Consider the following 26,196-nt stretch of genomic DNA (forward strand, 5'->3'; position numbering starts at 1 on the left):
GTGTTCGAATTCCAGTTCCTGGGTAGACTTCCATTTAAATTACAATACTGATTTTGGTAGATAAACAACATTCCCAATCCTTAGCTCAGTTTCAAAATGCAAAATAATTTTGAACATTTGCAAATACCAACTTGTTAAGTGAACCTGTCTCCAAATACAGAACAGCAACACTCAATGTGATCTCAATATGTTTCGAACATTTGTTTCATCTAACACCAGCACCTTGGGAAAGGTCCAACAGAAACCAAGGCGATTTCCTAGGAGGAGTACTTCATGACATGCAGTTCTTTTCTAGCCAGGAGAAGTGGCTGTTCTCCTGTACGCTTCTCTAAGTGAGCAAAAGTGAGAAAGTATATCGACTGATCTTTCTTTGGCTCCAATATTCTGATTTGTTGAACCAACTTTTCCCTAACATTGGTAGCCAGTTTCAAAATGTATTAACAAATACATGTGTACACTTGATACAGATACAACTAAAGGACACCAGCTTCCACAGACCTGAACTCCAACAGTGTATAAAGAAAGAACACTGTGCTCAGAGACAAAGCTGTAATAAACACACTCTTATAATATTATCGACGCATTATTTTCTATGCCAGTTCTTCTACTTCACAATTTTCTCCACAAAAGAAACATCAGCACCAGAGAAGGGCATCTGAGCCATTTCTTACTGGAACCCAATTACCTGAAGAACTCCTGTCTCCACTCTAAGTAGTAGCTATCCCCTTGTCTACAATGACACAGCAGGGCTGCACAAGCTTTACAGGGCTCATCTGCCGCCAGACACTCGGTCCCTGCCCTCCTGGGGAGCAGGATGCCAGGTGAGGAGAAGGACCTCCAGCCTAGAGCTGGGTTAAGCAGTGCTCTCCATTCTGCAAATGAGCCAAACTTTGCTCCCATTGTTGTCGTCTTTAGGTTGATGTCACCTCCTTCCAAGGAGTCTCAGAAGCCCCTTGGCAGCTTCTGAAGACATATGTTTCCCCTTGACCTAGATCATCCCAACAAGCCTTGGTTATACTGTGCTGGTAAGCAAAGGTCTCACACTGCTCTCCTGAGGTGCTGTGCTCTACCCTGGGCATCGCATCGCATGTATCAGAAGACTTTTCTCTGCACACACCGCTGAATACGGAAACCAGGACAGACTTCTGCACACGCCTTCCAGTTCATAAAGTCACTAGCGCCCATGGATTCCCTGAAATCCCACGCCTTCCCCACATCTGCAACCCCCACCACCACACAACTGAGGGAAGGGGGTGGAGGGGAGCGGAGGGGTTAAAGTGACAGCCACTACTAGAGCTCCTTGGTTTTGTTCAGAAGGTGTCACAGCTCCAACACTGTGGACCTACCTTGCTCTCTCCCTTCTCGCTGTTGGGTCGCGCCTCGGGATCGTCGCTGTCCTCAGCGCCTGCACTCTCGCCGGGTAGTTCATCCTGAGCCAGCTGCTGCTGCTGCTGCTGCTGCTGCTGCTGCTGCTGCTGCGGCTGGGGCTGGGGCTGGGGCGGCTGTGGCGGCGCCTGGCAGGCTCCGCCAGCCCCCTGGGAGCGGGGGATGGGCTCCGGGCGCGGAGAAACTCCCTCAACATCCATCTCCATCTTCCCATTCACTGGAGGGCAAGACAAAAGCGGAGCGGAGACTTGGCAGCGGCGCCCGGCGGCTCCTCAGCTGCCCGTGGCACGCATGGCTCGCCGAGGAGGGGCCGCCTCCCGCGCGCCCTCCCTCCTGCCACCCTTCGCCCGCGCTCCCCGCAGCTCCGCTCGCCTGCTTGGCTCCGGCACTGGCGGCGTCTGGGCCGGGGAGCGCGAGGAGCGGGTGGCCGCGTGTCCTTGGAGCGGTGGCCTTCAGGCGCCCCCGGCAGTCCCGCTAAGCAGAGCGCATCCCGGCGGCAGCAGCGGCGGCGACGCCTCCCAGCCGCGCGCCCATCCCCGGGGCCGCTCGGGGACTTGCTCTCCAGCCGGGCCTCCCTATTCTCGTTGCTTTCCAGCCTCTCCTGGGGCTTCTTGGCGTTTCCCCTCCCTTCCAACCTTCTGAACAAAGTTACTGGAGGAACAAACCAGATCGCCGGGATCTGCCGAGCGAAACTGACAGGAATAGGGAATGTCAGGTGTAAGTGAAATCTACCTTCCCCGCCCGCTGACCAAGCGCCGACCCCTCACCTTTGCCCTCTCCCCGACGCAGAGGAGCCGAGGAAAGGCGGGTTTTCCGACCCGGTCAAGGTGGTGGCGGAGAGGAGTGGAAGGAAGGGAGCATGCGGAGGGCTGGTGGTTAGTGCGCCCACCCCCAACCCCAGGCGACCCCCACCTCCACGCTGGCCCTGGGCCCCCTCCTTCCCTCCCGCGGCCGAGCGCGTCTCCGGGGTCAGCCCCTCCAGTGCGTGCGTGTGTGTCTATCCCAGAGATCCCGCTCCTCGGTGGGCTCCGCCGCCGGCTCCGCGCCACACAGCCCAACACTAGAGAACTGGATCGAGTACAGAGGAGAAGCCAGCGGCAAATTCAGGGCTGGAAACCGACCTACCCTCGCCTCTGGCCCGATCGCGGGCTAGAACCGGGAAGGGGTGGGGCCCCGCGTGGATGGCGAGGACGCAAGTCTCGCAGCGCTCCCGAGTTTGGCGCAAAGGTCGGCAGTAGAGGGTCGATGGGGTAGGTGGAGGGAGAAGCGAGAAGTCGCTGCCAGGCATTTACTGCAATGTGCCCCGGGGTGGGCGCCAGCTGGGCGCCGCCGCTCCCGAGTGACGATCTCTCCGGTGCTGGAAGCAAGTCCTTAGCAGGGCAGGTCTCCAGGAGGTTCCGGTAGTGACCCCAGGGCAGGCGGTGAGGTGCGCCTATAAATATAGATAGATAGAGATGACAAGGGTAGACTTGGAAATTCTTAAATCGGGGCTTACCGACAGTCAGGTGATTAGGATGACTTCTAAATTTAACACCACTTGGTCCTGGGGAGTAGCTTACAACTTCACGGGAACTGGTACTGCAACTCTGCACGTCCAGGAGGGACCTTCCAGCAGCTGCGGAGAGAAATAGCGGGTTATTAAGAACCTGTTTAATATTAAATAGAGCCCATTGTTCTGGGCTTTGAGTTCCATAATGCCCCCAAATGGATCAGCAGATAAATGAACTATTCATGCATTTCTTAGCAGAGGGTGGCTTTTTCCCCTAACATATAATGTATCACAGATAACGCTTGCCTAATGAAACTAGAAAATTGCATTGTTCATCTCGTGACTGCTTTGCATTAACTTAAAGACAACTTTACATATCAAGACACACTGTCCCAATGGATGCAGTTACACAAGAATACATCATTAGGTCCTATCCTTCAATGCAATCTTTTAATCTCTGACTCAGCCTGTAAGTGTGACAAATTAATTGCTACTTTAATTTAATCAGTGTAGACAGCCAATCTGGATAACACAATGTGAACATACATTTGGAGAAAAGAAAGTTTGGGGACCGAATTACTCATTCTCTTTTTCTTCAACGTTTCTAAAAACTAAATTTCAAGCTCATTTTCTAAATTGGGAACTTGTTAAAAATAAAGTCAACTTGTTTTAGTCTGAGATTCATGATACTTTTTAAATGACATTATGACCCTTATGTAGTAATGTACCAGCCAAGAAAATATAGAGCGGTGCGCCTCTAAAGAAGTTACTTGCTCTCCATTTCCTCCCCAGTACATTGTAATAAATCAATTCTTATGGTATTTTTATAATGGTAAATTAGATTATCTGTGTAAAGTGCTTAGCAGAGTGCCTTAGTGTGTAATGAGCACTCAACAATCATGACCTGTTTTACTGAAAATAGTAAGATGATAGAAATTCACCATGAGCACCCATCTGAGCACCTTGATTTAGGAAGCAGAAATTGCCAGTTTAATTACCCTTTTTATATAAATAATTCTAAAAGATATTTGGTATCTTCAAAGAATGAAGCCCCTTCTGAAGGCAGGAAGAAAGTCAATGGTGTTTTGTGCCATAAAGTTTTGAATTTGACAGATTTTCCTTCTACAGTGTAGAAATAAAAATTACATGTCAGTTCCGACTGGAGCTGGAATAGCTGACTGGTAAGTTATTATTCTTCCATGCTTGTTACTTACAAAATATGTTTATGAAGTTCTTTCAAGGCTTAAATGAAGATTAAATCAAAATAAAGATAAAATACTTCAACTAAATTTGTTCTAAATTTAGGCATGTGCTTGTAAAGATTCCCATTGTTAAATGCAAATATTTTTCCTTTCTCTGCCCTTCTATTTTTTGGGGACAGAGAATGTTTTTTTCTTTTCTTTTTTTCTTTTTTTTTTGCATCTGTCATAAGTAAATATGGGCTCAGAAAATATATTACATTTCAAAACTGTTGATTGCACCTAATTATGCATGTAAATTGCTACTTCAAACATGCAGACAGCTTGCAACATTTTGAAAAATTTGCCCTAGTAGTCATCTGAGGTATTTGTGTTACTATTTTGCTTTTGCCTTAAACGACTCCATTTCTCAATTAGCTTTCCATTAATGATGGATCTATGAATAATTTTGACCTTTTGATGTCTCTTTTAGATGATCAAATTAGCAAATCAGCACTTTCAACAAAATTATCCTTCTTATTGTTTATACCAGACCCTTTGATTTTTGACTCATTGAGATGAGAGTTTACAAAAAGATGTCCTGGAAGAATCATCTAACCCCTTGCTACTCAAAATGTTGTCACTTGGACCAGTAGCATCACAACCAACTGTATTGTTAGAAATAGAGAGCCTCAGGCCCCAGCCTAGACTTACTGCGTCAGATTCTAACAGGATCTGCAAGTGATTCCTACAACATTCAAGTTTGAGAAGCAGTGCTCTAACACCTTGAATAGTTGGCCTTTCTACATTATAATTATCTTGGCCACTGTTCCCCTAAAATACTACTCAGAAAGACTTATTGGGAAAACACCATCTTGGAAACTTTTTTTTTTGTCAAGACATTACAGTCCCCTACCACCCTCCCCCCAGGATCTTAGTGTTGCATAATGAAAAGCAACATAAATTAAGAATGTATCTATGTTGTGTATCTCTGGTTATGAATTGAAAGTATACAATTTTCTAAAATCAAAAGGCATGAACCTGAAAAGGGAATAGCACTTTATCTTGAATAATAAATATTATGCAAACATGTGGAACTAGTCCCCAAAAAACTTGGTTATTCTCGACCTTCTTCTTGAGACTTGAAAGTCCATAGTTTCTTTCTGTGCTGAGATTATTGATACCTTCTGTTAAAATGCAAGCAGAAACTGCAAGCTTGTGTCTGTGCAATGACAGTCTAATAAAGCTTCAATAATTTGGCATAAGTATGGACTAAATTATATGCCCCACTATTTTTAGGAACTAACAGAACTTGTGACTTTAAAAAATTTCTTTAAAGCACTTATACATATATCGATGAATTATTTATTTAAAACACTATCTGGGACAGTGGTTCTCACCTGTAATGTACATGAAATCACCTGGGGAATGTTGTTGAAATGCAGCAGGATGGGGTTTGGGCCAGAGAATCTGAATTTCTAACAAATTTCCAGGTGAAGCCAGTGCTTCTGGTCCTCAGACCTAATAGACTTGCTTTATCGCCATCAACTGCTATCAAATTTTAATCCCTTGGGGAGCTTTTTAAATCTTCAATGTCTGGACTACACCCCAGACAAATTAAATCTAAATTTCTGGGGGTGAGATGTAGGCATCAATAGTTTTTAAACCTCCCCTGGTGATTACGATGGGAAGCCAAGATTGGGAATCAGTGCTGTAAATCAGTGGTTCTCTAAGTGTGGTCCCCTGACCAGCAGGAGCAGCAGCATCACTTGGGAGCCAGATATGAATGCTGACTCCGAGGCTCCACCCTCGACCTACTGAGTCAGTATCTAACTTTAAGATCCAGGTGATATGTCTGCACATTTAAAGTTTGAGAAGTGCAGCAGCAACCTGATCGCAACTCCTTCATCTTTTGGCTCTTTACAGATCTACGCTCATAGTGAGAAGCTTGTAGAACACTTACAGATAAAGTTCCAATTGACAAGAGGAATTTATCAACATCCCTAGCTCTGTTTTAATACTTCTGTGATTAGCAGCACTGTCCAATAGAACTTTTCTGCGGGATAGAAATGGTCTATATCCGTGCTCTTCAATATGTCGCCGCCAGCCTCATGTGGCTATTGAGTACATGAATTATGGCTAATGTGACGGAGAAACTTTTAATTTTAATTTTATTTCATTTTAATTGATTTAAATTTAAATAGGCTCCTGTGGCTATTGGCTCCCGTATTGGACAGAGCAGTCCCAGAGTAATCATCCTTCCTGTTGCTGAACCCTTATTCAAATTCCCAGGTTGAACACAGGCCCCTCCTGCTCAGCTTTTGTATGTATTAATCCCCAGTGAATGCACCAGGATGAAAAACATCTGCCTTGCTGCCTCATTTACATAATAAGTAACATTATGCTTATTATTTTGAATGAGAGGAGTTTAACTTGAATTAAATGCCACCAAAAGTTGTCAAAACCTTTTTCATAGTATTCATAATTACGTAGCTTTAATTTTACAGCCTTTTCAAACGTCAGCACACATGGAATGTGTTTGAAACTGCCTTAAGAAAAAAAGACAAAAGACTGCAAATGGATTCAGGGGAGAAGGCACATAAAGACCCCCTCCCCCAGCGTCTTATTGGTGCATAATGGAAATTTGCATAAATTAAGAGTGTATCTATGTTGGAAACAAATATCAAAACTTGAAGATTCCTCTCAAAATGAAAGACGGATGAGATACCAAACAAAGGAAGGATCAAGGAGTTAAGGTGCCAGAAGATAGCAAATGAAATTCAAAATAGAAATGTACTCAACAATTTCCCTGATGTAAATATCTAATCTGTGGAATCAATGAAATGGGAGGGGAGGGGACAAAATGGAAGGAAAGAAAAATGCTTATGATTTGAAGACAGGCACCAGCCCCCTGAGTCTTCCCTTTTCCAGGATGAGAACCACCACCACCACCACAATTACAGCAGCACTGCCTACCAGCTACTAGGTGCGCTCCGGACATTATCTCCTGTAACACTCCCAACAACCCTGTGAGGTGCCTATGATCAGGAAAGAGATTATTCAGGGGATGTTATTTTATCTCAGGATAAAAATAAATCTCTACTTGAGAGGGAAGAGGACAATGTTAAAATAAAGTCCACCCTTTCCTTTGACTGAAAAGGACGTGTGTCATTTCTAAGCTCAATTAGCTACCACCTTTCTTACAAAAGGAGGCTAGCACCAGGAAAATATTTCGTCAGGGTCTGAGCCTTGCCTGGCTGCTGATTTGGTACCGTGTGATACAAGATTATGCCCACAAAGAAATGTGTAGCTAAGGGCAACAGCCTCACTTCTGAGGATGGTCACTTCATAGCAACTGAAACCAATAAATAGGCTGCCGTTGTCCTCAGGAAAGAAACTCCCAGGGACTTCAGACAATACGATTTCAGGAGGTTGGCCGAGAGCTCAGAGGCCATGCAAATCTGGTGCTGACTCTCATGCAGGCATCTTAAGATCCCCCTCACCCAGGCTTTCCGTTTGTTCAGAAACTGAGGGCAAGTTTCTTCATAATCCACATCAATCCACCTTAGAAGGGAGGGGGCAGAGTGACAATGAAAAAGAAGAAAATCTTTACTCCCCTGAGTGATGGACTAAAAAGGCCAAACCCAAGTCTGTGTTTACCAGTGCTGCAGATATCCCATGCCCAACAACACAGTTTATTAATCAAGCCACAGCCCTAATCGTTGTGCGAGGCAATCTTTGGAGGATTCCCCACCCTTCACTTGTTCAAACATGCATGTTTCTTGGCTAAAGTTCTAAGTGTGGTTTATGGACATGGGATTCCCAGGCATTGTGAACTTTAATTCTGGGTCACCTGAAAATGCTCCAGGTCACGGCAGTTTCAAGAGCAGTCACATTATGCTCAGGCAATATTGGAGCATTTCTTCCTAGTGAGAGGGCCTGTTTGGCTTCCTGAATCTTGTACAGAATGCCGGCTTTGCTGAGCTGGTCTGGACTTGATTGGTGCCAAAAAAATCACCCTCATTCCTGATGAAGTCTAGGTTGGAGGAGTAGCTTGTATCTGTAGGCAAATGGTCTCCGTGTTTCTGAATGCCTGGATCAGGCAGATGAATCTACTCTGTCACACCCATGTGGGGCTGTTGCAAGGTTGGCCTGCAGGTGCCCTGCAGGCAGCTAGTTCCCAGTAGGTAAGAGGCTAGTAAACTCAGTTCATTTTTCCCAAATTCACCAGGCAGCTAAGACACTTCTCCTAGTGCAGAGAGAGTTATGCTACTTGAATTCCCTACACCTGGAGAGAAACTTCACAAGTGGGAAAGAAGTGTTAATTCCTTTCAATGAATTCTGCTTCAATATCAGTCCTAATCCCATGTCCCATGTCCCAATCCCCCTCACTGCTTGGTGCCTCCTGTGGTGGAGGAGAATTCTGGGAGCCCACCCTGGACTACTCCATTTCCTGCCTTTTGTATCCACTCATTGGTCCTATGTGGTCACCAGGCACCATCAGCTCTACCAGCCACACTCCCCTCAGTTGTAGAACTAACTTAGTGGGTCTTACATGTGGTTGGTCAGAATTAACATTCCTTGTACAAAGCTGTCAAGAATTAAACTCCTGACCTGGCTCTCATTAGCATCATTCTCGTATCAACTGAGCAAACCAGAAATTTTACGGAGGTGTAAAGCTTGCAGAGGTGGTGCTCTTGCAAAGTGCCTTTTATCTTACAAGTGCCTAATAAATATTACATTTTTGTAATTCAGCTTTTTAAACCAGAAATTATCTTTTATTCCCTCATATAGTATATTTTAGAAGACCCACTAATGTAGTGCCTTGTACATGGTGGGAATTAAATAAATGTTTGAGAATGAATATTAAAACCTTTTAAGTGAAGGCTTAGAAATGACTTTGCATCTCATCTTGGAAAATTTAGTCTTCAGAAAAGTAAAATAAGACTAGGCTATTTGGAAACTAAGTTTTCACCCTGGACTTACTATCATATATTTGGATCAATTTCACTGAACCGGGAAGGTAAATAGGAAGTAAACAACTGTAACTTTGCACAAGTACCTTGTCTGAGTCTCCGTTTCCTTTTTTTATGAATTGAGGAACCTATAATTCCTTTCAGCTCAAAGACTCTGAGATAACAATAGTAGATATTTTCTGACCAGTTAAGTGCACACTGAATGCATCCAATAATCAAGAGAGAGTGGGAAACTCTCTGGAGTTTGTAATGGTATGCTCTCAATTCATCTATTACATAGCAAATCTCTTCTCCTATTTCTAGATATGGTCATTGGACTCCTGGTCATTATGTCCTTTATCTGTACACTTTGCTTTTCATTTTGGAACAGAGTGTAAGCAACATGTATAACTACAGTAATAATTAGGCAAGACATTTTGGAAAACCAGGAATTTAAATGTAAATATGAAACAGGAAACAATCAGAGACAGCATAAACATAATAAATGAGTTCACAGGAAAAACCAGTAGCGTGTGGGTGATGAGTTGCAAGATTCACCTCGATGTATTTCTAGAGAAAGGAGAGAGACCACTATACTGGGGAAATTGAAAGTTCAGTGGGTGGTATACACCTTCTTAATATAATAGTATCCTCACATCCTTTAAGAATATCATACATGCTTAGAAATTAAGGCATAAGTAAATACCAACTGGTTTGCTTTGTCTCACTCTGCCCCCAGCATGCAGGTTTCCAGCCCTCTGCTCTACTGACTGTTGTATTATGTCACTAGTTACCTCCCCACTGCTGAAATCAATGACATGTGGCATCTTGATCTTAGCTTAGCCTTCTGGACCATGTTTCACTTCAACCTTCTCAAGAAGCTACTCAGTCTTGATTCCCTCTTCATCTTGTGACCATTCCCTCACTAACTTTCTTTTTCACTCTTCTTTTCCTATCCATCTCCAAGGGATTCTATTCCACGTGTACTCTTTCTTCAGAGAGCTCACAAAACTTCAACTTCCTCACTGGGAAAATAGCGTTCATATCAATCACCAGAGAGATTAAGCACAGCATTAAGCATTTGCATAGGGCATCTCTTTTAATTATCATAACAGCTCTCTGCAGTAGCCATTACTTGCTCCACTTTATGCACAAGGAAACTGAGGTTCTGATAGTCTGGATAACATGCCTAAATCCACAACCCTCGTAGTAGCAGAATCAGAGATTTGAACCCAGGCCTGTCTGACCCAAATTTCATGATCTTTTCATCCATCTGTGTATATCAATTATCTACTGCTGTGTAACAAACCACCCAAGAATGTAATGCCCTAAAACAATAATAGCCATTTATGTTGCTCACACATCTGAGACGCAAGCAAAGCTTGGTGGATATGACATGCCTCTGCTCCATGTGGCATTAGCTGGGGAAGCTCAACTGGGGCTGAAGGCTCTGTGTTGAAGACAGCCCACTCACAGGGCTGCAAGTTGGTACTGGCTATTGGTTGGGGGTTCAGAAGCCTCAGTTCCTTTCTACATGGGCCTCACTAAAGGCTGCTTGGGCTTCTTCAAACCATGGTGGCTGGCTTCTAAGAGGAAAGAACCTAAGAGAAGCAGGCAACAGTACAAGGTATTTTTGGGACTTACTCACATAGCGTCATTTCTGCTATACTCGGTTGAGGCAAACAGAAAGGCCCACCCAGGTTCAAGGGGAGGTGACATAGACTCCACTTCTTGAGGGGGAAGTAGCAAGGTAGTAGGACAGCACGGAGGACAGGAGAAAACATTGTTGCAGCCATCTGTGGGAAAAACAAACTGCCACATCATGAGTCCTCTATAAAGCTCATCTATAAAGATGACTTCCAAATCTTTATCTCCAAGCCATGACTTCTCTTCAGAAGCCAGTTCCACAGTTCTGACTGATTATAGAATTTTTCAAAAACCGAATTCACAAAGGTCTTTGTTAAAACCAAGCCGTATCTTATTCTTTCTCATTTACATTATTGTCACCATTCTTCCTCATCGCCAATGCTCAATAGCTCACATGTACCTTTGACTCCTGTTGTTCCCATCTCCCCACAGTCAGTTGCTTAGACCTATTAACTCTACTCCATCAAAGTTTTATTCATTCTCTCAAAAGGATTTATTGAATACCTAGTATGTAATTGGCCCTGCATTGGTTACTTTTAGTTACTAGTGATAGAAATACAATAGCACACACAAACACACAAATATGTATAAAAAATATATATATAGTCATGCGTTGCTTAACGACAGGGATACATTCTGAGAAATGTGTCATTAGGTGATTTCATCGTTGTGCAAACATCATAGAGTGTACTTAAAGACCTAAAAAGTATAGCCTTCTACACACCTAGGCTATATAGTACTAATCTTATAGGACTACTGTCGTATGTGAGGTCCATCGTTGACCGAAATGTCATTATGTGGCACATGACTATACTGTCTTTGCTCTCAAGTAGTTTACAGGCTTATGCAGAAAGAATAGACAAATCAACAAAAAGTTACAATTACTATAAGTATCATATTCCAAGAAAATTCAGGGTGCTGAGCTTGCCAAGAAAAGAAATACTAACCTAGATTTGGATGAGTGAAAGAAGAAGAAAGCGAACTCTGATCCAAGTTTAAAGGAATAGTAGTTTTATTCCACCTGAGCTCACAGATTACCAACAGAAATCAAAACAAAATGAAATAGAATGCCATTTAGCTCAGGATGACTTTCAGTTGGTCTGCCAAGAGTCTCTGAAGCACTGAATGATACCCAAAGCTAAACCTCTGTTCAAACATATTTCCCCATAGACTCTTTTTGAACGTGTCCAACCTATACAAGGTAAATTAATTTAATTGAGATTAACCAGTATCACTGAGCATTGTAATGTTTCAAAGTCAGTGTAGAAAGACTTTAAATTCTTTACAGGAATTTGAGAGAGCTTTTTAAATGATGGGGAAAGAAATCTTGTACAGCCCATGTGCTGGTGTCTCGCTTGCTTGCTCTCACACTCATTTCTCATTGTTTGTTCTGTCCCCTCCTCTCTGTGTCACAGGAAACTGCATTTCTGGGCTCCCTTGCTAATGTGTCTCTGCTTAGTTTAGGTCCATGGGAGGCTCTGGTGGAAAACAGGAAGGGGCAAGAAGGCGAGAAGCTGGGGTGTCTCTTCCCTCTCTCTCTGCCTTAGCTGCAGCTAGCAGCAGCTACATCTCCTCCTGCTAGAAACACCCAGCTGTCTGGCTGGGCAGCAGCACCTCCTGTGATTCTCATTGCCTCCATATAACCCCAGATTCTGGGATTAGGTAACACTCCCTCCTCCCTATGGACTTCCAGCCCTAAGGGTGTGGCCATCTCTTGCTCTCGCTAACCTCTGGTGGTCTCAACATCCTCTAGCTGCCATCCCATATATGACCACTTCTATCCCAATTCCTTCCATTTGAAAGATTAGAGTGTCTGGTTTTCTGACTGCACCCTGACTGATACACCTAGCTAGGTCACTTTTAAAAATTATTTTTAATTGTGGTACAATACACATAACATAAAATTTATCATCTTAATCATATTTAAATGTGTAGTTTAGTGACATTAAGAAAATTCACACTGTTGTGCAACCATCACCACTGCCCATCTCCAGACCTCTTCTCATTTGCAAAACTGAAACTCTATACCCATTAAATAACAACTCCTCATTCCCCCATCCCCACAACCACCATTCTACTTTTTTCTATGAATTTGACTACTCTAGGTACTTCATGTAGGTGGAATCATACTCGATTTTTCCTTTGAGACTGGTTTATTTTACTTAACATAATGTCCTCAAAGATCATCCATATTGTAGCATGTGTTGAATTTCCTTCCTTTTTAAGAATAAATATTCCATTGTATGTATATACCCATTTTGCTTATCCACTCATCTGCTGATGAACTTTTAGCAATTGTGAATAATGCTGCTAGACACATGGGTAGACAAATACCTCTTTGAGTCCCTTACTTGTTCTTTTGAGTATATATCCACAACTAGCATTGCTGGATCACATGGTAATTCTATTTTTAATTTTCTGAAGAACCACGAGATTGTTTTCCATAGTGGCTGCACCATTTTATAGCCTCACTAACAGCACACAAGGGTTCTAATTTCTCCACATTCTTGCCAACAATCGGTATTCTCTGTCTTTTTGATGGTAGCAGCCTTAATGAGTGTGTAGCGATCGTTCATTGTGGTTTTTAACTCATTTTAATACGAGAGAAGTTGACTTTGAGTCGCAAAAATCACTGACTCAACTTTGTCTTCTAGTCATATGGTGAGTGATAAGCAGGGTTTCTGGCATTAAGCTTATGGCTGCTCTATGTTTCCATGACAAGTTAAAGTAAGAACCTTACCAGCACCCAACAATTGAGGCCCAGTGAGGATTTTAGAGTAAGATAGTCCTTCAAATCCCACCTCAGCCACTCTATATGACCTTGGACAACTCAGCCCATCTCTCTCTCTGATCTCAGTTTTTTCATCATTACATTGTGAATAATAACCCCTGCCTTGCACAGCTAGGAGAATTATATTTTCCTTACATATTTACTTATATTCCAGATTCTTAGTTTTAAATATTTGATGCTTTGTATCTTGCCAGCTTGTTTATATAGTTAAAACTTCACATGCTCTTGTTGACACAGTATCAATAAAAAGAACTGAAAATGTGCACATGATGCCTTCCCAGGTGGCTAAGCTTCAGAGAGATGATTAATTAAGATAATTAATTATATTGTCAGTCCTGAGGTCTGACAATATAATTTCAAATCCTAACTCCACCACCAGTAAATGTGTGACTTTGTAAAGTTACCTAAATTATTAAATTTCTCTGAGCCTGAATTTGCCCATCTGTAAAATGGGTATAATAATAATTAGTTCCTCACCTTTGGGTTATTGTGAGGATTAAATAATAAAACTACCTTAAGCTTTTACTTATCACATTCATAAATATACATTAAGTATTATTAGACTCCATTTTATTTGCAAATTTAAAATGCTAATGGATCCACTCTTGAAAGATCCCTTGAAACTTTTTCATCTCATAGAGGGGATTCTAGTTTGGGTATATCAGACACATTGATAAAGAATGCTTCTGCCTCATCTGCCTTCCCAAACTCCAGGATGCCTAGTAACTTTGAATTAAGTTAGGTAACCTACCTGTGTAGGTTGGACAAGCTCCAGGGGACTTGTCTTCTCTCACTGTGCTTGAATGGTGGAACTCCGTGGCATTGTGCTTTTTGTGTAGTATGGGAAGTCAGAGTCTAAATTTTAATTAACAACCCAAAACAGGGCCAACCATGGTCTTCTTACAGGGCAGCACTTTTGCTCAACCACAGTTCAAACCTCTCAGGAGTGTATAATGAGCCCGACTCATTCACTTCTTTTCTAAGAGAGAAAATAAAGCATAATATCTACCTCGTTCATTCATCCATTCATTTCACAAACTGTTCTTGAGGACCTGTGCCAGGCACTAAGAGAGATACCAGAAATACAGAAATGCAAGACACAGCTCCAGCCCTCTAGGACATCAGGAGACTGACAATCATCACAAGATGCTATGGGAACCCATGGGGCATTGAACTCAGTCTGAGGGGTCTGGGAGGAGGTGACAGCTGGGCTGAATCTGGAAGGATGAGGAAACATCAACAAGAAAGAATAAAAGGGAGAGAGTGTGCTGTTCACGGTGGAGAGAACAATGGCTACAGAGGCATGGAGGATGAGAGTGATGTGGCATATCGTGGGGACCTCAAGTGTATAAAAGAGAAATGAGAGGTTGATGCAAATGTTGGCTGCATCCAGATCACAAAGGAGTTCTGTGTCATGGTAAGGAGTTCAGATGTTAGTCCACGTGTACTATTGGGGAATGATGATGGTATTTAAGTTGAAAATAAGAAGAGGTGGGAGATTTCTATGACAGTTCTATGGTGAATAAGATTAGAGGGCAAGGAAACCAACTAGACACCAGAGCAGTGACAGAAGAAAGAAATACGATTTAGAAGAAGTCAGTGGCCACAGAAAGAAAGAGAAAGCACTGGATTCTAAATTAGAATTAGAAAGTATGATCAACAAGACTGGTGAGTCATTAGATGTACCTGTTGCTTCTAAATTAAGCGTTCCAAGATCATTGAGCAAACTATAAATATCCTCTGACCACGTGTGAGTACACCAAGCAAGGTTTCAAAAGATGGCCAAAATACAAGCAAAATCTTCATGCCATGTGGCCATCAGATTTCATTGGAATATCAGAGGTCAACAAATTCTATGGACTTATTGTTGAGGAGAAAAAAGAAAAAAAACGCCTTCCTTCAACTTGGTGCAAATTTTTCTTCTATGTTTACAGTGTTACTCATTCTGAAGGTTATCTTGAGTCTTTGTCATGAAACTAAGTATACGCTTTTCTGTGTCAAATCTCAAACATCCAAAGACTATTTTCCATTGTCTTTAAGCAACTCTTCAGTTAACCTTGTCCTCCTTGAGTAACCCACTCCCGTGCTTAAAACTCTTCCCATGATGAAAACTCTCGTCACAACTACAATAACTGTCTCATATGGCCAGGTAAGTCTCTTTCCTCTCATGCTATTTGGAATGCATTGAAGAATAGCTCTTGTACCAAAGGCACAGACTTGCATTTGACTAGATCTTATGAATGGAAATGACTTCTCCCTCAGAAATCAACACAAGGTGAACTACACAAAATATAATTTGCTGAAAATTACACTTCACAGGTTCCATAGCTAATCACTCAACATTTATAAATAAATGAGTTTTGGTTTGCAGTGGGAGTCATAACAACCCTAAACACCAGTTCCAGAACTAGGCTTCTCTTCAACATTTTCTTGCCTCACAGTTTGTATGCATATTTAGAACAAGGCAACCATTTTGGAGTATATAACTGAAAGACACTCACTATTACAGGACATAGTTATCATGTTTTATAGTAACTTCCCATGTCAAAGAAGGTCTTCATAAGCTGGATGACTGGCTCCCTCCATGGTCAAGTACTGGCCACATTTTGAGAAGATATTGGCAGGCTGGGCCATGGGTATTATTAGATGACTAGAATCCAGAGCCAGAATCCAGTGAAACAAAAAAGGGGATCAAGAGTGAAATGTAAGATCAATTCAAGGCTAGGACCAGAAAGGAAGCACAAGCTATTTGTTTCAGTAAAGATGTTTTGGGCTGCAAGTAACAAAAACCAACTCGAACTGTTTTAACAACAAAGGGAATTTATTGGTCCATGGAACTAAAATGTCTAGAAATAACATTGATTCTGGCACAGATTGAACTGGGCTTTGGCTTTATTTCACTATTATTCTCTCGGACCTATTTTTCTCTGTTGTATCATTTTTGTCCGAAGGCTGGCTCCACACTTATTAGACTAAAGTATGTCACATACCCTCCCTTGAACTAATCACAATAGCCAACAAAATATGATTATCTGACTGACATAGCCAATTATGTCCTGCCCCCGGATCTGGGGGTGGCAGTCAATCCCATCAAACCACATGCCTGCCACAACAGAAAAGGGGTGGAATAGATGCTAGAGAGGCATCAGTGTCCTCTGCAGTACCCACTGAATCAGTGGTTTATGAGAGCAGAAGGGTGAAGCCAGAAGAAAGAGAAACAGAAGAACTGAAAGCAAAACAGCCATGGCACCAACATCAGACTCATTCCACTAGGCACAAGAGAACCTCACACTGGAGCAAAGCTAGCCTCAAATGCTAGGTTCATTATATTCTTCTTGCTGTAGCAGGTAACTAAGAATAACTCCTTAGGGAGGATTGAAGCCAAGGTACGCATTCATGACAATCACTTCCTGATTTTAATTATTATGAAAAGAACAATGATGGTTATAATGCCAGATAGCTCATGGCAGTAAATCATCGCTCTAGAATAAGAAAAAGAGGCATTCATTTTTTCAAGCAACTAATGGACTATTTAGTAAATGTCTGTTCTTAAGGACAAAGTAGAACTCTGAAATGCTAAACATTTCATTAAATAAAACAGCTTGTTTCCTAAGAACTGCACTATGTGCAGTGACAGGATGTTCCAGGACTGACTGATTCCTTTGATAGGAACAAGAAGTTTACACGCCAATGTTGAATAGGGAAGGGGGAAGGGTCACAGCCACCAGGACAATGCATTTTACAATTTTTCAAGATCTGAGTACAAATACCACCTGTTTTGTGTTTGCTTATATCAAGAAAGTCCATCTAAGAATAAATCAATTAGTAAGTATCTTGCACAGCACTTGGCAACTATTAGGTGCTCAGTAAATGTTCATTGAATTACAGTATTTATTGAGCACCTCATAAGTACTGTGACAGGTACTGATAGTAGTTTGGCAGATCCTGCACATAATCCTGGCACTCACCATTACCGAGTACATGGATGGCTTCTTATTATAAGCATCTGAGACTCTGCTCAAGGGAGATGCTTAGTCTATATATGGGGCAGGCTGGAGGTGCTGGGCAGTTGCCGTCCCTGGAAGCAGTTCTCAACCAATGATGAATGGTAATGGATAGATAAATGCCCCAGCTGCTTTGCCTCTCAGGTGGGACAGCTCTGAGGCATGTTCTGTGCTGTCTCACAGAGGTCTTGAGTAAGACTGAGCCCCCATAGCTCACAGCACTAACCTGCTCATTAATATACACTGCATTGGCTTCCTTCTCTTCCTTTTCTCACTCTCCCACTCTCCTGCCAATGCTTCCTGGGATCACATTCGAAATAAATTGCTTGTGCTTGTCTCATGTTCAGCTTTGGAGGAACAGAGCCTATGACAGTAGTCCTCCTAAGAGCCCATTATCCCTTTCTTCCTTGCTAACAGAATCCTAATATTTTGGGGAGAGGTAGTAAGCCAAACCCCAGGAGATGGATTGTTATTGGGATATGCCAAACATGACATTCCCATTTTCAGCTTTTCCAGGCAATCTTGCAGCTACAAGGATGTGGTATGATCGCTTTAGCCAATGAGATATAAGCATAAAGCTGATGGAAATTTTCTGGAGAAGCTGTTATCTCCTGATAAAAAGCTATGGATGCAACTACCCTCTTCCTGCCTTGAATGGTGCCATTTGATATTTGCTGCAGCAAAGAAACCCATAGCAAAGACTTTGCTGGCCCCAGCATCATTGACCCACTGAACCAACAAGAGCAATGACCCATCTCTGAGATCTTTTGTTATGGGAGAAGTCAGAGCCCTATTTAAGTCAACTGCATTAAGTTTTCTGTTACATGCAGCCAAAACCAATTCTAATCAATACAAATACCTAGCACTATGTTAAGGCATGAAAGAGATCAAGAAGGAACAACCCATGACTGTTTCCCTGGGCAGTGAAAACTGTTATAATTAGAACCATTTTTAACTCTAAGATAATGCATATGATGTAATAGTTTGTTCAAGTACAAGTTGAACAACTAGCTGGCACAGATTCGAGTACTGTGGAGTGTTTGAGGCTAGAGGATCCTTTAGGTCCCTTCCAATCTCAAGTTTCTATCATTCATTCTCTTACTGTAGGGAAGGAAAAAGTCAGAGTAGTATTCCCGGAAAGGTTCAGGGAAGACGAGAAGAAAGAAATGGGCCTTGAAAGGTGGATGGGATATGAATAAAGTGAAATAAAGAGTATTGCAGTCAGAGCAAGGGGTTGGAAATATATGCTGCAGAAATACTGCTTATAACTTGGAAATTTCATAGTTGAAAGCCCTAAACTTGGATCACTCCCCCTCAAAATAAAGGGGGAGTTCAACTGCTGCTCATGAATTTCAATGTAGGCATAGATGTAGACATATTAGCCATTTCAGAAGAGCACATTTCAACTGAAATATCTGCTATGACTGGATCCAGCTGATCTTGCTTTTAAACCCTTTTAGGAATCTCAAAATCAGTTCAATGGATAATGACAAAAGTGTTAACTTCTGTTACACCACTCTCTGAAGATGAGACCGGGATGTCATCAGGTGTGGCATTAAATGCCAAGCTGAAAAGAAAGTGGAAGAGACTGATGTGGTGGAATTCAATGATACTAGACCCCTGAGAGAAGTCTGTTGTCACTGCTTGCCATTTACAGTATCTGTAACTCATTAGCTATTCCTCAGCAAAACCCCGTGAACTAGAAGCATTTTTTCTTTTAAATGAAGAAACAGAAAGAGGATCAAGGGATAAGCTCAAAGTAACTAAAAAATCTTTTCAGTAGTAAGATAAACAAATGTTATCATGAGTCTGAAAGCTAGAGTTCTGTAGCGGGAAGAAATACAGGGTCCCTGCTAATTCTAACCAGGACCATTGACTGTGTATTACAATGACAATAAAAACTACCAACATCTATATTTTACAAAGTGCTATCACATATGCTACCTTATTGAAACTTAAAAAAAGCCCCAGGAGGTAGATAAGTCAAAAATTAAATCCCTGTTTCACAGAGGAGGAAACTGAGGCTCATAGAGGTTAAGCAATAAAGTCATCTAGCTGGTAAGGGACTGGAATTCAAGCCTTCTAATGCAAACTCCCATTCTCTGTTAACTCTACCCTGCCTTGTAGCTTTCACCACATGAAACCAACTTGGCCAATTTTGGTTAGTCTTGGAATACCCAAGATACAGGCCAACACACAGATATGTAACTTGTTAGAATCTCTATAGATAAAGTAATTAATTCACTTACTCACTGAACAATTTAGTAAATGCTGACCACAGGCCAGGCACCATGTTATGTGCTGTGGATCCTGAGAGAAGGTCCTTGCTCTCAAGCAGGTTACAACTCCTTTCAAAGGCTCTAGGCATCTTTAAATCACTCCTCTCACACCCGAGGCAGAATGCCTTTCCCAGAGACACACTTTCAGCTGGCGCTGGTGTTGGGGGCAAGACCTGCCATTGTTTTCTGACTGGATCATCAAGAACAAGGTGGTCTACAGAAGTGAACAAAAGAGAGTGGTGAAAGAGGCATAGGGATTGACAAATTGAAATGGCAAGCAATAGGATATATTGGAGTACATGAGGAAGCCATTTGGTATAAACCTAATTCAGCCTGACTTTGTTTTTTTTCCCAAAAGGGCCTGACTGTGGCCATTGAGCATGCATTGTATATCTGCTTAGACATTTTGTGATAAAGGTGCAACTTCCCTCCCCCTCCCAACATTGGCATCTCCTTAAAGATTAAGCATCTTTCTTTAGGCTGGGAACTGATTGCAGCGCTCATCTGTGACCGCCCAGCTCGAGGCAACAGATCTGCCAGCCTGCGGGGTTCACTGAGACAGCAGGCCTGTCTGCTGTTTCCATCAATTGCTGTGCTGACACAGCAGCCTCGTGACTATTGTAAAAGGGACATTTCAATCATACGTGAAACATACTCTTTGAGGGTATATAAGCACCCTGTATACCCCCACTTCTTTGGAGTGCTCTGTTCCTTTGTGGAAAGACTCTCCCGGGTTATAATCCTCAGATTTAAGCTCAGAATAAACTCACCCAAATTTTCATTTATAGATTGGTTATGGATTATTTTCGTCGACAGGATCCAGAGAGAAAGGATACAAGTCAGAAGCTCTACAATAGCAATGTCCAATAGAACTTTCTGGGATGATGGAAATGTTCTATATCTGTGCTATCCAATTTGGTAGCCACATGTAATAGCCACTTGAAATGTGGCTAGTGTGACTGAGGAACTGAATTTTTAATTTTGTTTAACTTTAATAATTTTTTTTTCTTTTTTTTAGGAAGATTAGCCCTGAGCTAACTACGCCAGTCCTCCTCTTTTTTTGCTGAGGAAGCCCAGCCCTGAGCTAACATCCATGCCTATCTCCCTCTACTTTATATGTGGGACGCCTACCACAGCATGGCGTGCCAAGTGGTGCCATGTTCGCACCCGGGATTCAAACCGGCAAACCCCAGGCCGCCGAGAAGCGGAATGTGCGAACTTAACCGCTGTGCCACTGGGTCAGCCCCTAACTTTAATAATTTCATAACCACATATATCAAGTGGCTATCATATTGGAGAGCACAACTCTAGAATATAAACTGAGAGCTGAGAAACTGGAGCTTGCTCTGCATCACAGGGTAGGAAGAGCCATAACTTCTATTTGTACAGAGTTGGAAATATATTTCCTTTCCAAAATTCCTCATGGGGAGAAAACTGTCTTTCTTTGGAAAACTACCTTGGTAAGCTAATTGAGGTAACAGTGTGGCTGTGAGAACGTGAGTATTGTACTAGTTTAAGGTTTCTGAATCTCAGCACTATGGACATTTTAGCTTGGCTAATTCTTTGTTGGGGGTGAGGGCTGCACCGTGCATTCCAGGATGTTTAGTAGCGTCCCTGACATCTACCTACTAGATGCCAGTATCATCTCCAATTGTGACAACCAAATATGTCTGCAGACATTGCCAAATGACCCCTTGGGATCAAAATTGCCAGTTGCTGAGAACCAGTGCAATAGTTCAAGTAACGAAGCCATGGCCAAGTTGCTCTGCAGGACAAAAAAAGAAAAAGTAGAGTTTGCTCTTGAGAAGGAGGTGGAGAAAAAAGACTTGAGTATGAGAAGTGCAGGGAAAAAGAGAACAGTCTGAAAGAGGCATGAGGTGAGCATTGCGGGTACACTGGGTAAAGAACCAGTGAGAGTGCCCAGTGGTATACAGCAAAAGAAAGTTCAAGAATAAGAAATCCAGCTCTTCACCTTGGAGCTATTTGCAATACCATCATGTAAAATCCTCTTTAATATCCTCCTACACATGCCCAGTAAGATTTACTATGCTTTACCAATGTTTCTGCGAGTAGATTTTTGTTGAAATCAAGAAAGAAGTTAAGACTCATGCTTGGACTAAATTACAAACCTAAAGCAGGTCCATGGACATACAGATGATGATGATGGTGAAGATAAAGCTTGAATTTACTGAGTCCTTTTCATGCACCAGGCAATGTTCTGAGCATACCTTAGAACATATCACTAACTCCCTATGACATAGGCACTATTATTAGTCCCACTTTACATATGAGGATATCAAAGCCCAGAGAGGTAAATTGCCTGTATCAGTCAGGATTCAGTTAGGAAGCATGAGTATTATGGAGTCAGAAATGTATTAAAGCAATGAGACCTTACAGAATTGTAGGAAGAGCTAGAGAAATAAAGGTCTGGAAAAGGGACATTGAAGGGCCAGAGGAAAGTCAGTAACAGGGATCACGGCACAGGTGGACAAGTGGAACTGGAAGGCACATCCTGCAGCTGGGCTGAGATCACAGTTTGGGGCCAAGTATTTGCTGGTCAGTGCCCTGTAGTCCAAGAATGGGATGTGGAGCGGGGAAAACTGGGGCAAGGTGGTGCCCACAGGCACACTCAGGTCTATCTCTCACTACTGCTGTCTCCCTGATGGCTTTTCTCCCTCAGTGTAAATTCAGTTAGAATCCTTTTATCAAACAGCTAAAAATTAACTCACAGACAGACATTCACACATTTATGTAAGTAGATGTTCATCCAATATTATTCATGAGCATAGAAACATGTCCCCTATTATAAACAAAACAATAGGAGGTTACATTAAGTTATAGTATAGATCAAATTAAGTTGTTTTTAAGACTATTTAATGATATGGGAGAGATTATTAAATGGAAATGCATATGTGATGTGTGCGTATACCAAAGATACAATTTTTATAAAACTATTCACACACCCACACACAGACAAACGACTAGAAGGAAGTACACCAAAACCCCAGCGAGGGATTATGGATTATTTTTATTTTCTTCTTCCTATGTTATATTTTTCTCTGAGTGATTATATAGCAACAGTTTAAAATTGTTTAGTGTGCTTCCTGCATTTGTTTATACAGGCTTTCTTGTTTGCTGATGTGTATGTATGTATTCTGCCTTATTGCCTAAGATATCTACAATTAAAATTCTTTGCCAAAAAACCTCTACTTTTTTTATTGAGGTCACATTGGTTTATAACATTATATAAATTTCAGATGTACATCATTATATTTTGACTTCTGTATAGATTACATCATGTTCACCACCAAAAGTCTGGTTGCCATCTGTCACCATACACGTATCCTCCTGTACCCCTTTTGCCTCCCTCAAACCTCCCTCCCCTCTGGTAACCACCAATCTGTTCTTGTATCTCTGTTCATTTATCTTCCACATATGAGTGAAGTCACATGGTAATTGCCTTTCTCTTTCTGACTTATTTCACTCAGCATAGTACCCTCAAGTTTCATCCATGTTGTTGCAAATGGCACAATTTCATCTTTTTATGGCTGAGTAATATTCCATTCTGTGTGTGTGTGTGTGTGTGTGTGTGTGTGTGTGTAGATAGATAGATAGATACCACACCTTCTTTATCCGTTAATCTGTTGATGGGCACTTACGTTGCTTCCAAGTCTTGGCTATTCTGAATAATGCTGCAACGAACATAGACGTGCATATATCTTTTCAACTTAATGTTTTTGTGTTCTTTGGATAAATACCCAGAAGTGGAATAGATGGATCACATGGTAGTCTTAATTTTTTGAGAAATCTCCATACCCTTTTCCATAGTGGCTGCACTAATTTACATTCACACCAGTAGTGTACAAGGGTTCTGTTTTCTCCATATCCTCTTTAACACTTGTTATTTCTTGTCTTTTTAATAATAGCCATTTTTATGGGTATGAGGTAATATCTCATTGTAGTTTTGATTGGCATTTCCCTAATAATTAGTGATGTTGAACATCTTTTCATGTCCCTGTTGGCCATCTGTTTATCTTTGGACAAAAGTCTGTTCAGACCCTCTGCCCATTTTTTGATCAGGCTTTTTTTTGTTGTTGAGATGTATGAGTTCTTTATATATTTTGGATATTAACCTCTTATCAGATATATGATTTACAAAAAAACCTCTCTTTTTAAAAAAGATTATGCTAATTCACTTACCAAAGAAATGAGGAGAAAAATTTAAAATCCTTGTTCAAGGATTGAAGCTCCTTGAGATGAAGGAGCTCTGTTTGGAGGTCACAGCTGGCACCCCCGTTCCTGTCCTCAGTAATGCAATAAAAAGGGCCAGGACTGTTCCTGCTTCGGAAAGGTCAACTGTGGTGTTCAGAGCCTCAACCTCAACTATGGAGCACCACTGTCTTCTTTTCCTCTCTCCCCTGACCTCCCTGCCCCACCTCACATGCAAGATTGAATAGACCAAGCCAGGCTTCATGTTCTGGAGCATTAAATAACTGAAGACCCTCACCTTCTATTAGGGTCATCTTTGAGTGTGGCTTGGCACTGTATTTTTAGGGAATAAAGGATGGTGAAATACTTCTGGTCAGGCTCTCACTCTCACCCGCACTCTCTCCTGGTGTCCTAAAATTTACTTCTTGTCACCAAAAAGACTTCCCTAGGATTTTCTGCTTCTGATGCCCGTTATGCTAGTGGCCACGATAGAGCAGTTAGTTGAGGAGCAGGCAAATGTACTGGAAGGATACCTCTAGTTATACAAACTGGGAAGTTTTCAATGGGCTGCTTCCATATTGGTTCACTGGAAACCCTGACACATGGAAGGTGCCCAGGAATGGGGTAAAAAAGAAGAGGAGACTCATGTGGTCAAGCAGAGAAGCTGATCAGCATAAGTGAGAGCCCTGGCCTCCCTTCCTTGTCCACGGATGCATACATGATGGATAAATGTGAGGAAGCCGTGTGAAAGTGGTATGGGCTTAGCACCGTTTCCCCTGGAGTAGTGTCATGCCTATATATTTCATTGATCAGGAAATTTAATTTCCTTTTTGTTTTAGTTCTCCAGCAATGAGATCCTCATTGAATTTCAGAGTCTCTGCACAATGACAGCTCAGTTTCTCACTGGGTGACTTGGAATTACACACATTTGGCACAATTGGCTAAATCGTTTTCATCCTCTTACCAGCAGGTTCCAATCATGGCAACCTAATCAATCTTCTCGCTATCTACATTAATCCCCAAAATGACCCAGATAATCCTATTGGCTGTAGTGCAGGCCAATCACAATTTACATCAGACCATCTGGTGACTGTGTCTCCTCCAAGAGTAGCCCCAGAAGGACCATCTGCTTCGATACTCCGTATGTCCTGCTGAAGGAGGCGAAGGTTGAAGCCGACCACACACCAGCAAGCCATTCTCCTCCTGCCTTTGCATGAACCAAAGAAATCCTGAAATGTACTATAATTTAGCTGCTCATATCCTGCAGAGTCTGCTTTGTATTCTCAGTGAACACATCATAATATTCAGAATGCAAATTAAACTTTATGGGTGCCATAACCTTGGCCATTTATTGCAGCAGATTCCATAATTGCCTGATGCTGCTAATACAGCCAAGACTACTTTGGCATTTTTTTTTTTAACTTTTGCAGATAGAGCTGCCACGTTGATTAAGCAATCCTGGTGTTTCTTTGCACTATTTCTTAGGCTAATGTATTAGTTAAAGTCCTTTTGCACATAAGCAACCAGAGTCAGTCTCAGCTAGAGATGGACAGTAAAACTGAAAATAAAATATATCAGTATACTCAAGTCCAAGTAGTCCTTGAGGAATAAGTAGAGTTAACATTCTGAGGGAAAATGGGGTTGCACCAAAATATAAAAAGAATTTTTTAAAAATTGCCAGTTTAAGACCAACTGGTGACTACAAGTTATACTAGGAGGTAAAAGTTGTTTCTTTGAATAATTTGAACTGCAAAGCCATCTACGGCTGCCCTAACTTGGAATAAAATCACTCAGCATCATGATTATCACCAAAGAAGAATTAAGATAAAGCCGGCCCTGAATAGAAACAAATAGCTGGGGAGGATGCCGCAGAATCTCAGGGAATATAAATTTCTTTATGTTCAGGGGCCAGAAAGCCTCCCCAAAGATGGCTGCCACAGCTGGGCCATCTTCCCAGCTCATACACAGTGAATGATTCCTCCTTCAACCTGTATCTCCTTCTACTGCTGGTTATTAAACATCTCACTCAGTTCCAAATACTATGTCAGCAATCAAGAAAAGTAAATGATAATATGAACAAAATGCTGTCATCATCTCTGCTGCCTGTTCATCCATTCCCGGAATTTCTCATAACCCATTTTTCTTATAACCCTCAGCATATACGTTTATCATCAATTTTTCATGGCAAAATGTGATCACTGGGCACTTACGTCTTCTTATAAAAGGTTGCTTCCCTGGACAAGCTGGGACCTGGTCTT

The 26,196-nt window shown here is 41.9% G+C and overlaps 1 protein-coding gene and 1 long non-coding RNA gene across 11 annotated transcripts in view; one reads left to right on the forward strand and one right to left on the reverse strand.

Moving 5' to 3' along the window:
* RBMS3 (RNA binding motif single stranded interacting protein 3) overlaps window positions 1–26,196 on the reverse strand; it is a 1,423,334-nt gene that overhangs the window by 1,241,225 nt on the left and 155,913 nt on the right. For all 10 annotated transcript variants that reach the window (XM_070492733.1, XM_070492730.1, XM_070492739.1 and 7 more), the window contains 4 exons: window positions 10,657–10,804; window positions 2,512–3,001; window positions 1,759–2,078; window positions 1,347–1,603 (listed from right to left, as the gene is read on the reverse strand). In XM_070492733.1, the coding sequence (XP_070348834.1) occupies window positions 1,347–1,603; window positions 1,759–2,078; window positions 2,512–3,001; window positions 10,657–10,804 (1,215 nt within the window). The remainder of the gene's footprint in view (window positions 1–1,346; window positions 1,604–1,758; window positions 2,079–2,511; window positions 3,002–10,656; window positions 10,805–26,196) is intronic.
* Window positions 1,999–10,643, forward strand: LOC139041363 (uncharacterized). The gene is made up of 3 exons (XR_011496373.1): window positions 1,999–2,103; window positions 4,004–4,056; window positions 6,561–10,643. It is a non-coding gene; the product is annotated as an uncharacterized lncRNA (long non-coding RNA).

The sequence above is a fragment of the Equus asinus genome, chromosome 21 (genome assembly GCF_041296235.1).
Source record: "Equus asinus isolate D_3611 breed Donkey chromosome 21, EquAss-T2T_v2, whole genome shotgun sequence".
Taxonomy (NCBI): Eukaryota; Metazoa; Chordata; class Mammalia; order Perissodactyla; family Equidae; genus Equus; species Equus asinus.